Below are 11130 nucleotides of genomic sequence, written 5' to 3'. Positions count from 1 at the left end.
CCACCAGCACCACCAGCACTACCAGCACCACCAGCCCCACCAGCACTACCAGCACTACCAGCACTACCAGCACCACCAGCAGCCCCACCACCAGCCCCACCAGCCACACCAGCACCACCAGCACCACCAGCACTACCAGCACTACCAGCACCACCAGCAGCCCCACCACCAGCCCCACCAGCCACACCAGCACCACCAGCACCACCAGCACTACCAGCACCACCAGCACCACCAGCACTACCAGCACCACCAGCACCACCAGCACCACCACCAGCACCACGAGCCACACCAGCACCACCAGCACCACCAGCACTACCAGCACCACCAGCACCATCAGCACCACCAGCCCCACCAGCACCACCAGCACCACCATCACTACCAGCACCACCAGCACCACCAGCCCCACCAGCCACACCAGCACCACCAGCACCACCAGCACCACCAGCACCACCAGCACTACCAGCACCACCAGCACCACTAGCACTACCAGCACCACCAGCACCACCAGCACCACTAGCAGCCCCAGCACCAGCCCCACCAGCCACACCAGCACCACCAGCACCACCAGCACTACCAGCACCACCAGCACCACCAGCACCACCAGCACTACCAGCACCACCAGCACCACCAGCACTACCAGCACCACCAGCACCACCAGCACCACCAGCACCACCAGCACCATCAGCACCACCAGGACCACCACCAGCACCATCAGCACCACCAGCACTATCAGCACCACCACCACCAGCAGCACCACCAGCACGACCAGTATCAGCAGCACCAGCAGTGCACTACGCTACGAACTCGGGTCGCCGATTCCCGCTCACTGCCAACACCAGTGACGATTATCTGAAATGTTTCTGGGCTTCCCCTATGTCGACTCAACCTCAAATGAGTACCTGGTGCCGTGTGTAAATAGCACCACTGGGGAGACAAAGGCGGCCGGGCGTAGTGTTGGCCAGCCATGTCCTCGTGTGCCGTGCCGGTCTTCATAGGTGCTTGCTAACAGCACTTGCCCCAAAAATTATGTTAAAGGATGCATGGAGCATCTTTGTCTTTGTGTGTGGGAGTGTGACCGTGTGTTTACAAAGCGAAGCGGTGGTGCAGTGGTTACCGCACTGCGCTACGAACCCTGCGACCTCAGTTCGCTTCTAGATCACGGATAACATCAGTGGCAGGTGATGACAGAATCCGTCAAGGAGGTTCCCCTAAGTCGACTCAACCTCAAACGAGTACCTGGTGCGGTATGTAAACCAGCTCTGGTGATGGTGGCCACACCACTCCCTCGAGCGCTGTCCAGGCCTGAATGGGTGCTCGCCAAAAGCACTTGCCCCAAAAGTCTGTGTAGGCCATACAGTGGCCTTTATCTCTTTCTCTTTGTGTGTGTGTCAATGAACGAATATCAAAGACAACGATCCTCGGTACAGACTTAGCGAGCACCTATTAAGTTCCGAACGGCGTACGAACGGGATGGTCTGGTCATCATAACGCCCGACCGCCTACCCAATGCTGATGTTTGACACACCGGACCAGTCGAGCCCAGGGCCCCTGGTTCAATCACTCACCGCTGCTGTCACAGGCATGGCCAGGAAAGAATCGAACTTCGCTCGCTGGGCTCGTTGGCACACATTGCTCTTGTGACCAAGAGGCGGCTTCCGCTCATTGGCCCACGGGTCGGCGTTCGGGTCGGTGCCGTCAGCCTCTATCCACTGCTGATGTGTTAGATGAGTGTCTGCTAATTAAACCCGTTACTTGCTGCGTGATGGATGGGCAAAGGGGGTTCGTTTAATTCAATAATTGCCTCCGATTAATCACAACGCTTCATCCACCGTAGCTGCTAAACCATCGTGAACCCGTCTTAAACAGCAGTAAAATATGTTTTGTTATCTTCTTAGAACACTTATTATATCATCATAATTGTCTTCCAACGCGTCTGACCAGCGTGGAAGAGTCGACCGCACTATCCGATCGAGATTATTCCTTGCTGGAGGAAGACTCCTTCAGCCAGCAGGCGCTTGAGCGAGCACTTGCAGGGCTGCGCTTACACCTCCACTGCGTGTAATGTCCAGGAGCAGGTTCGCCGTTATTGCTCTGCGAAACATTGGGCTACTCGAGCACGGATGGAGATGGAGGCAGGTGGAGATGGAGCCAGCTGGAGGCGGATTAGGTGGAGGCGGATGAGGTGGAGATGGAGGCAGGTGGAGATGTACCAGGTGGAGATGAGCCAGGAGTAGATGGGCCAGGAGGAGCCGAGTGAAGCGCTGGATGAGGTGGAGCTGGAGCCAGGTCAAGGAGAGGGTCTGGTAAAGGTAGATCTGGTTCAGCTGGAGCTGGATCAGCTAGACCTGGATCGGCCGGAGCTGGATAGGCTGGATCCGCTGGAGCTGGATCAGGTGGAGCTGGATCGAGGGCCGGGTTCAGGTGAGATCCCCGCTCGTCACACGGCCGTGGGTTTCCCGGCTGCGGGTCAGGGAGGTGGAGGGGGGGGTCACAGCGGCGGCGTGAGCGGAGCCTCTCCCACGCGCGCCTTCACTTAGCACGCAGGGAAGCTCCTCGGAGTCTCAAGACTCCTTGTCACGAGGGTGCTGCTACGTTGGAATGATTGGCCAATGCCATTGTTTAACAATGAGGATTGCTTCGATTCGTGTCGGAAGAAAACCGGAATGCCAGGAGAGAAGCAACCGCCTACGCGAGGGGTGTCTCACTCAAGGTTCGATATTATTGCTGCTGCTGCTGCTGCATTGGCAGTGGTGCACTAACGACACATCAACACGCTCATCAATAACGCTCTATGTGTGGCCTGAAAAATAAAAACATTGGGTACGTTTCGGCAAATTACCCTCTTTCATAGAGCCAGGAGACGGTCAGAGCGGACGATACGAGTTGTGGGTTACGCGTGCTTAAACCGTGGGGCCTGGTGATGCTCATGAGAATTACATCTTAAACAATGTTTTCTGATGAAGTCAGTTTTGTTTTTTACTGCCACGTGAATAGTTACACTAATAGTGGCTGTTGGGTAACAGACAAACCCTTCACTAATCGCAAACGTATGACGAGATGCACTCAGTCATATCAAAAGGAAAATGTCCACCGCGAGGCGCTCCGGGCCTTCAGCTGTGCTGCCACCTCGCGGCCTCGCAGCTGCGGGTCGCATGGACGCAGCGGGATTCTGCAGCTTCGCTCGTCGCTCTCGTAGAGAGACGGAGCGCGAGAGGGGACGACTCGGAGGCGCCGGGAGGAGGCACCACAGGCGAGGAGCGAGAAGGCAGCAGCAGCGGCGGCCACGCGGCGAGGAGCCGGCGTTACCAGCAATCTCCCAAAGTCTGCCAACTAATGAGTGGTTTACATGTCGGAGGAAACCCACGCGTGCGAGGGGGAAACACTCTATCCCGTGCAGATGGAACAGGCAGAGTCCACATGTTTGCTGTACCGCCTTCTGAGGAGCCAGGGGACGGCACCTGCTGGACGCCGGCTGAAAGGGAGCGCCACAAGATCTGTGCGACCCACCAACCCGTGACTTCAAAGGAAGGCGAATGAGCAGACGATGGAAGCCTCGGGGTGAGTGTGGGGATGTGGGGTAGACAGCGATGGAGGTGGCCGTGGAGGATGCTGGAGGGGTGACGACAGTAGGTGTGAGGTGCGTGTGAGGTGGGTGAGAGGTGGCGATGATTGGTGGTGAGGGTTGGTGAGGCGGTTGTAGGGGAGTGATGGGAGAGCGCGAGGAAGGAGGGTGAGATTGGGTGAGGAGGATGATGACAGGGGGTGGTGAGCGGTTGGTGAGGTTAGTGGTGGGTGGTGTCGATGGGGGATTGCGAGTGGTTCCAAAGGTGGGTGGAGCTGCAGATCCATGCATGCTCCATGAGGCAAGGTGAGTAGCCGGTGAGTAGCTGGTGAGGGGCTGGTGAGGCTATGGAGGGGACCACCTCTCGCGCGGGAGTAGCAGGTGGCGCAGTGCAGCCTCGCGCCCCGAATGCGAACGTCCGCTCCCGTCCCCGCTCCCGCCGCGCTCGCAGCCAGCGCCCGGCCACAGACGCCGCACTGGCGGAGGGGGGCGGGGGGAGGAGGGGTGGGGGTTGGCGTGGGGGTCATTCGCGAGGCATGTAACGCCACCACCCTCGTCCCTGTGGTCCAAGTTGGTGGCGGGTTTCATGGAGGAGGTGTTGGGGCGATCGGGGGGGGGGGGGGCTGATCCCCACCAATTGAGTGGAGTTATTTTTACTATCGAGCAATAACTGGAGACCAATGACTGTGGACCCAAAGACTTTCGTTACATGCCAAGCGCGTGTTAGTTCACATGGAATGAAACGCGCGCGTGCAAGGGGCGCAATGGGTGGGTTGAGTAGGAGTGGGGGGGGGGGGTGATGTAAGTGTGCCGATGTGCCCCCCCTTCCTCTCCAGGGGGGAGGCGGGACCCCCACCTTGAAGCACTCCATGTGGTAGTAGAGACCCACGGACTCAACGATCATCGCGGCGCCTTTCCCCAGGGGGCACCCACACGCCGTGCACAGCTTCCTGCCGCTCACGGACCTGGGGGGCGTTGTGGGGGACGAAGGTGGGGGGGGGGGTTAGGAGAGCGGCAGTGGCGGCGTGGAGAGGTGGGGCAGTGGGAGGGGTTTGTCGCCATCGTGTGGTGACCGCGTGAGGCTGCAACCTGACGCCGCTGGGATGCCGCGTGTCCCCTGAGACGCGGCACGAGCCACGTGTCTCTCTGCACCACGTGTCTCTCTGCACCACGTGTCTCTCTGCACCACGTGTCTCTCTGCACCACGTGTCTCTCTGCACCACGTGTCTCTCTGCACCACGTGTCTCTCTGCACCACGTGTCTCTCTGCACAACGTGTATCTCTGCACCACGTGTCTCTCTGCACCACGTGTCTCTCTGCACCACGTGTCTCTCTGCACCACGTGTCTCTCTGCACCACGTGTCTCTCTGCACCACGTGTCTCTCTGCACCACGTGTCTCTCTGCACCACGTGTCTCTCTGCACCACGTGTCTCTCTGCACCACGTGCCTCTCTGCACCACGTGCCTCTCTGTGACGTAGAGTGCACGCGTCCCACGTGTCGTTGTGGCCACTGCGCCCGCCTCACCTGCTGGGAGACGTCGGCGCTGACCCCCGCTCGGGGGGCGGGGTGGGGGTCGTGCCCGCCACTCCCCCCGGCATCGCCTTGAGTCGCACCGACTGCTGCGAATCTTCGCCGCCCTCCGTGGCGCCCACCGCGCCCTGCCCGGCGCCCCCCGGAGCCTCCTTCCACGTCCTCGTCTCTTCCTGCCACTTCCTCCTCCTCCTCTCCTCCTCCTCCTCCTCGAAGCTCATCACCTGCTCCTCCAGGGACCGCTTCTGCTCCTCGAACTGGCGTCGCAGCTCGTCCCTGTTGTGCTGCTCGGCGCACTCCATCTCCTCCTTCTCCGTCTTCTCCTTGGCTTCGTGAGCCCCCCCTCCCGCGTGAGGGGGGTCCCCCGCCACCTTGGCCCCCCCGTGAAGCGAGGACAATTTCCCGCGCGTCTCTATGTGGAACGCGGGGGGCTGGGCGCGGCTCTGCGGGGTCGGCGTCGACTTGGCAGTCGCGCCGGGAGGGGCGGCGAGCAGAGCGTGCGGGGTCAGGGGGGCGATCGTCTCTGCCAGGATTCGCTTCTCCTGCGGGGCGGGTGAGTGGGCGGGACGAGAGAGATGGGGGGGGGGCACGGGGGAGACATTGGAGGCGAATATACGAGAGACGAGAGAGTCAGGAGAACACAGGGGTGGGGAGGGGAGCATGACAGGGACGGGACAAATGACACAGGGAGCAGGAGGAAACGCGGAATCGAATTCCTGTTAAAGGTGATTGACACTTTCTGTTGGGTGAGATGGTCAAAATTGACTATGACCGTCCACCAACCGTTAGGGCCAATCAAACGAAGCTGTCAGGCGTGGGGGGGGCAGTGGGTGGTGCCCGCGTGCGCGGCAGGAAGTGGTATGATCCGGGAACGTGGCGGCGAGCATGGCCTCGTGAGCTACCTCTTCGTGGTACCTCCTCTCCTCCTCCTCCACCTCGCGCTGGGAGCGCTCCCACGCCTGGCGCAACTTCTGCTGCTCCTGCTGGTAGCGCTCCTGCTCGCAGCACGCACAGCGCACGCGGCACACACGCAGCACACACCCAGTACATGCAGCACAGAGTATGCGCAGCACACACGCAGTACACACACAGTACGCGCAGCACACACGCAGTACACACAGCACACACGCAGTACACACAGCACACACAGTACGCGCAGCACACACGCAGTACACACAGCACACACGCAGTACACACAGCACACACAGTACGCGCAGCACACACACAGTACACACAGCACACACGCAGTACACACAGCACACACAGTACGCGCAGCACACACACAGTACACACAGCACACACGCAGTACACACAGCACACACGCAGTACACGCAGCACACACAGTACGCGCAGCACACACACAGTACACACAGCACACACGCAGTACACACAGCACACACGCAGTACACGCAGCACACACAGTACGCGCAGCACACACACAGTACACACAGCACACACGCAGTACACACAGCACACACAGTACGCGCAGCACACACGCAGTACACACAGCACACACGCAGTACACACAGCACACACAGTACGCGCAGCACACACACAGTACACACAGCACACACGCAGTACACACAGCACACACGCAGTACACGCAGCACACACAGTACGCGCAGCACACACACAGTACACACAGCACACACGCAGTACACACAGCACACACGCAGTACACGCAGCACACACAGTACGCGCAGCACACACACAGTACACACAGCACACACGCAGTACACACAGCACACACAGTACGCGCAGCACACACGCAGTACACACAGCACACACGCAGTAAACACAGCACGCACGCCCCGAACCCCATCGCCAGCTGCCAGGGTGTGGAACTCAGACTCCACCTCGGGGTTTGCAGTCCCGGGTGCCGCCTGCAAGTGGATGTATTGACGACCGGTTGATGATGATGATGGTGGTACTGGAAGTCACAAGACATATATCTCTCTGCGTGATCCACCAACCCCTGCTTCCAACACACCGCTGGATCGCAGCGCTGTGGCACCTGAGACTTGGAAAACCCGGGGTGGAGTTTGTTAGCCTCCTCCACCTGGCGCCACGAGGGGCCCCCCGCCCCCGTACCTGGAGGTGCCTCTCCTGTTCCTGCTGCCAGCGCTCCTGCCGACTCCTCTCCGCCTCCAGGTCCCAGGTCCAGTTGCCCATCCGCGCGACCGGCCCCTGGATTCCCTCAACAGGGGCCCAGAGGAGAGATTTCACAAGAAGAAGAAGGGGGTGGAAGGGGTGGCGAGGGGGGGTGAGAGGGGGGCAGACTCCATGAGACTCAGCAGCAAGTGGAGAGGTTCATGCTGAGCGCATCTGCAAATCAACAATGGGGTAAATCGCCCGTGCGTGAACAATGTGTAGTAGGTATCTGCACGAGGGAGACGAAGGGGGCCGAGCGTGGGGTTTGGCCAGCCAGCCCTGGTGCGCCGTGCCGGCCCTCATCGGTGCTCGCTTAATAGAACTTGCCCCGACAGCCTGTTAAAGGCTATACGGGGGATCTTTGTCTTTGTTGTGAGCGTGTCGCTGTGTCGTGAGCTCAACGCGCCACCCGACTCACGTCTGCGCCGCCGACGTCGACTCCGCCACCTGCGAAGAGAGCAGAGCGCAGGGGGGGGGGGGGGAGCGTGGCGGCCTCGCGCTAGTGAACGGTGCAGGGGCGTGCGCGTGAACCATCCCCGTGGACGTGAGTGAGACGAAGAGGAGGAGGAGGAGAGCGATCGTGTGCCGACGTCGCGGTCCGCATTTTTATTGGGAAACTCGTGGCAATCATCTCCCCCCCCCCCCACCGCGAATACAGAGCAGGACCCTCCTGAAACAGAGCCTCAGGACTCTCCTGTGTGCGGGCAAGCGGACGGGTGGTGGGATGAGGCTCGTTGCGGGTGAATCTCCGCACCTCCACACACCAGACACGTCTCCCGTGCTTGACAATCTCGTCACGTGGCCGACAACAGTGCACCATGTGAGCGGGGCTGTCGAGGCATCACGAATGATCCCATGTCGCAATCCGGACCGTCCACTAAGTGGCTTTCCCGGCCACGAACTCGCAGCAGCGCGGGTCAAAGCAGGCAAACTGTGAACCGGTTTGTAGTCCATAGCCGCTGGCGGGTGGGGATACAAAGACGGCCAGGCGTGGCCCTGCTGGCCACCCACTACCCTCGTGTGCTCTTGCGGCATCGACAGGCGCCACACGGTGGTCGTCGTCGAGGCTACACAGGAGGAGTGGGGGGGGGGGGCTGGGGGGGGACGTACCCGTCACGCCGGCCCCGCCGTCTCTCAGCCCCTTGGTCCCCAGTCCATTGGCTGGTCCAGCTTCGCGATACGGACTCTTCACAGACACAGGGACACAGACACAGAGACACAGACAGAGATACACAGACACAGGGACACAGACACAGACATCCCGTCATCGTTGAAAAGGACTGTTGGGTCAAGTGCTTTCATTAGCGAGCACCTATGGAGGTCTGGCACGGCACACGAAGGGGGCAGTGGCCAACACCGCGCCCGGCCGCCTTTGTCTCCCCACTGCTGAAGTTTAACACACCGCACCAGGTACTCATTTTGAGGCTGAGTCTATCTAGGGGACGTCCAGAACGAGTTAAAATATTCGCCGCTATTATTGGTCGTGAGCGGGACTGGAATCCGTGTCGCGGGTCTCGTAGCAAGGGAGCCAATCACCGCTCTAGCGCTGCCCCGCAGCCAACGGCGCCAGCGTTGAGCCCCGTCGTCGATCAGTGCCAGCATGCAAGCAGTGCAGCCGTGTCCTTGGTTACACAACGCCAATTAGCCGAGAGCAGTGAAGTGTCACAGTTGCTGTCGACCCCGCACGCGCGTCTCACCAGGGAGCCGAGCGCGCTCGCGGTGACCCCTCCCGCCGGCGGCATCCACATCCCAGCGGACGCCGCGGGGGTCGTGGGGGTCCGGGATTCGGGGCTCCGGGGCCCCGCACCGCCCGCGTCCGTCGCGGGGGGCGCCTCCCAGGGGGGGATCACGGCTCCCCGGGCGCCGTGAGTGGCTGCGCCCTGCCCCTTGGCCTCGTTCCCGTTCGGAGCCGAGCTCTCCTCCCCCGTCTGTAGGAGCGAGAGCGACAGAGGGAGCGTGCACGATCAAACCCATTCTCCCATGTATCCATTCGCTAATTCCATTCGTTGTTCATTCACCCATTCACTTATTGGACCATTCACTTATCCATACAATCATTAATTAGTCCACCCATTCATTCGTTCATTCACGACATTTATTCAATTAACTTATGAATTCGCTCATTCAATAACTCACTAAATCTGTAATTCACGTATTAGACATTTCGTTCACTGAATCCTTCACCCTTTCATTCATGTAAGTATTAGCTCACGTATTCATCATCAGCATCACAATTGTTATCGAGTTGCCACTTTATAACGTGTGCAGCAAGGAGTAGCAGCAGTACGAGTCGGTGGGCTGCGTTGCTCGCAGTGGGAGCGGCCTGCACCTTGGGGTAGCGCAGCATGGCCTGCAGCTTCACGGGCTGTGCCCGGTAGGGACGCGGCGCGAACACGGGCAGGAGGCGCGCTGCGGAGGACGAGGCCGCGGCGGCGGCGCGCGCGGCCGCGGACCCCGGAGACCCGGGACCGCCCGCGGGAGACCCCATGGGGACCGGCGAAGCTGCGCTCCGCGTCCCTCGCGCCTCCGACGCCGCCTCGGCCGCCGCCACCGCCACCGCCGCGTCCCCCGGGGTGGGGACGCCCTTCGCGAACGAAGAGCGAGGAGGAGGCGTGGGCGCGTGGCCCGGAGTCGTCGAGGGCGACTCCGCGGCCGGCGTGGCGCCGCCTACGCGCGCCTCTCCCCCGGGCCAGCGGCTCGGGGGACCGCCGCCCGGGGGGGGGCACGGCTCGGAGCGTTGCCGTAGGAAGGGAACGCTCGGGCGCGGGGCCGCGTCGGGATGCGCGTCCCCGCGTGGGGGTGCCCCCGGCTGCTGCGGCTGCTGGGGGTGCAGGAAGGCCGGCGCCTCGTAGCTCTCGCCCGCAAAGTCCTGCAGGAAGCGCTCCTGGTAGTGGCGCAATATCTCCCGCGCCTCCTCCGCGGAGCGCGCGTGGCGGTACGCGTCCTGCAGCTCGCGCTCGCGCCGGGCCCTGCCGGGGAGGGGGCGGGGGGGTGGAGGGGTGGGGGCATAGAGAGGGGTGCGTCATTAACATGAAGGCAGGAATGGGGGGACAGGTAGAGAGACAGACACAAGACGGGTAGGGGAGATGGAGTTTGGCAGCAGGGAGAGGCACTGAGATATACGACGTGGATCAGAGGACACGGAAGGAAGGCGACACAGGGAGGGAGAGACTACATAGACAGCAAGATGACGTCAAAGAGAGGGGGTGGGACAGGGAGATGTAGGAGAGCAAGATGGGGAAGGAGGGGAGGGGAATAGAAGCTGGGAGAGGGAACAGCGAGACGGGGGGGGGGGGCAGGCAGAGGGGGCTCTTGCTGCAAGTGTTGGTTGTGGTGTTGGCGTGCGTGGTGTTTGTGTTGCTCGTTGTGTTGCTGGTAGTGGCTCCTTGCAGCATCTCGCGGTCGGTGGTGTATCTGGTGGTGGTGGTTGTGTGGTGGCAGTGGTGTCGCTGTGGTTGTTGTGAGTGGTGGTGGTGGTGCCCCCACTTCTCCTGAAGCATCTCGCGGTAGGTTTTGATGCTGCGCAGGCGACTACTGCTCTCCCCGTCTCCTCCGCCCCGCTCACGCTCATCTCGCTCCTCCTTGCGCTTGATCAGCTCCTGGGACAGGCTGCGCCTCCGGCTCTTCCAGCGGGCGAGGTCCTGGCCAGAGAACGGCGAGTGGGGGATCACGGTTGGAGCTCAGTAATGCATCACCTTCATAATCGTCATCACTTTGAATCATCATCATCCGCTTTCAACCATCACGAGCAGCATTATCGTCATCCACTCTCACCAGACCACAATTCTCTCATCATTATCAGACGCCATCATCCTCACCATCATCACCATCACCACTACCTCCATACACTCTCATCACACCACTCACGACTTCATCAACACCACC

The 11130-nt window shown here is 61.0% G+C and overlaps 1 protein-coding gene across 2 annotated transcripts in view; it reads right to left on the bottom strand.

Annotated features, from left to right (window-relative positions):
- Window positions 1–1765: 1765 nt before the first annotated feature.
- LOC144722809 (uncharacterized) overlaps window positions 1766–11130 on the bottom strand; it is a 38428-nt gene continuing 29063 nt past the window's right edge. For both annotated transcript variants that reach the window (XM_078601244.1, XM_078601246.1), the window contains 10 exons: window positions 10732–10886; window positions 9575–10214; window positions 8943–9173; window positions 8356–8431; window positions 7664–7692; window positions 7186–7281; window positions 5997–6089; window positions 5089–5636; window positions 4419–4527; window positions 1766–2460 (listed from right to left, as the gene is read on the bottom strand). In XM_078601244.1, coding sequence (XP_078457370.1) covers window positions 2164–2460; window positions 4419–4527; window positions 5089–5636; window positions 5997–6089; window positions 7186–7281; window positions 7664–7692; window positions 8356–8431; window positions 8943–9173; window positions 9575–10214; window positions 10732–10886 — 2274 coding nt within the window. In that variant the 3' untranslated portion in view covers window positions 1766–2163. The remainder of the gene's footprint in view (window positions 2461–4418; window positions 4528–5088; window positions 5637–5996; window positions 6090–7185; window positions 7282–7663; window positions 7693–8355; window positions 8432–8942; window positions 9174–9574; window positions 10215–10731; window positions 10887–11130) is intronic.

This window comes from Lampetra planeri, chromosome 15, assembly GCF_965212315.1.
Source record: "Lampetra planeri chromosome 15, kcLamPlan1.2.h2, whole genome shotgun sequence".
In the NCBI taxonomy this organism is placed as follows: domain Eukaryota; kingdom Metazoa; phylum Chordata; class Hyperoartia; order Petromyzontiformes; family Petromyzontidae; genus Lampetra; species Lampetra planeri.
Note: the sequence above shows the minus strand (reverse complement) of the source record. Positions and strands in the feature narration are given on the sequence as shown.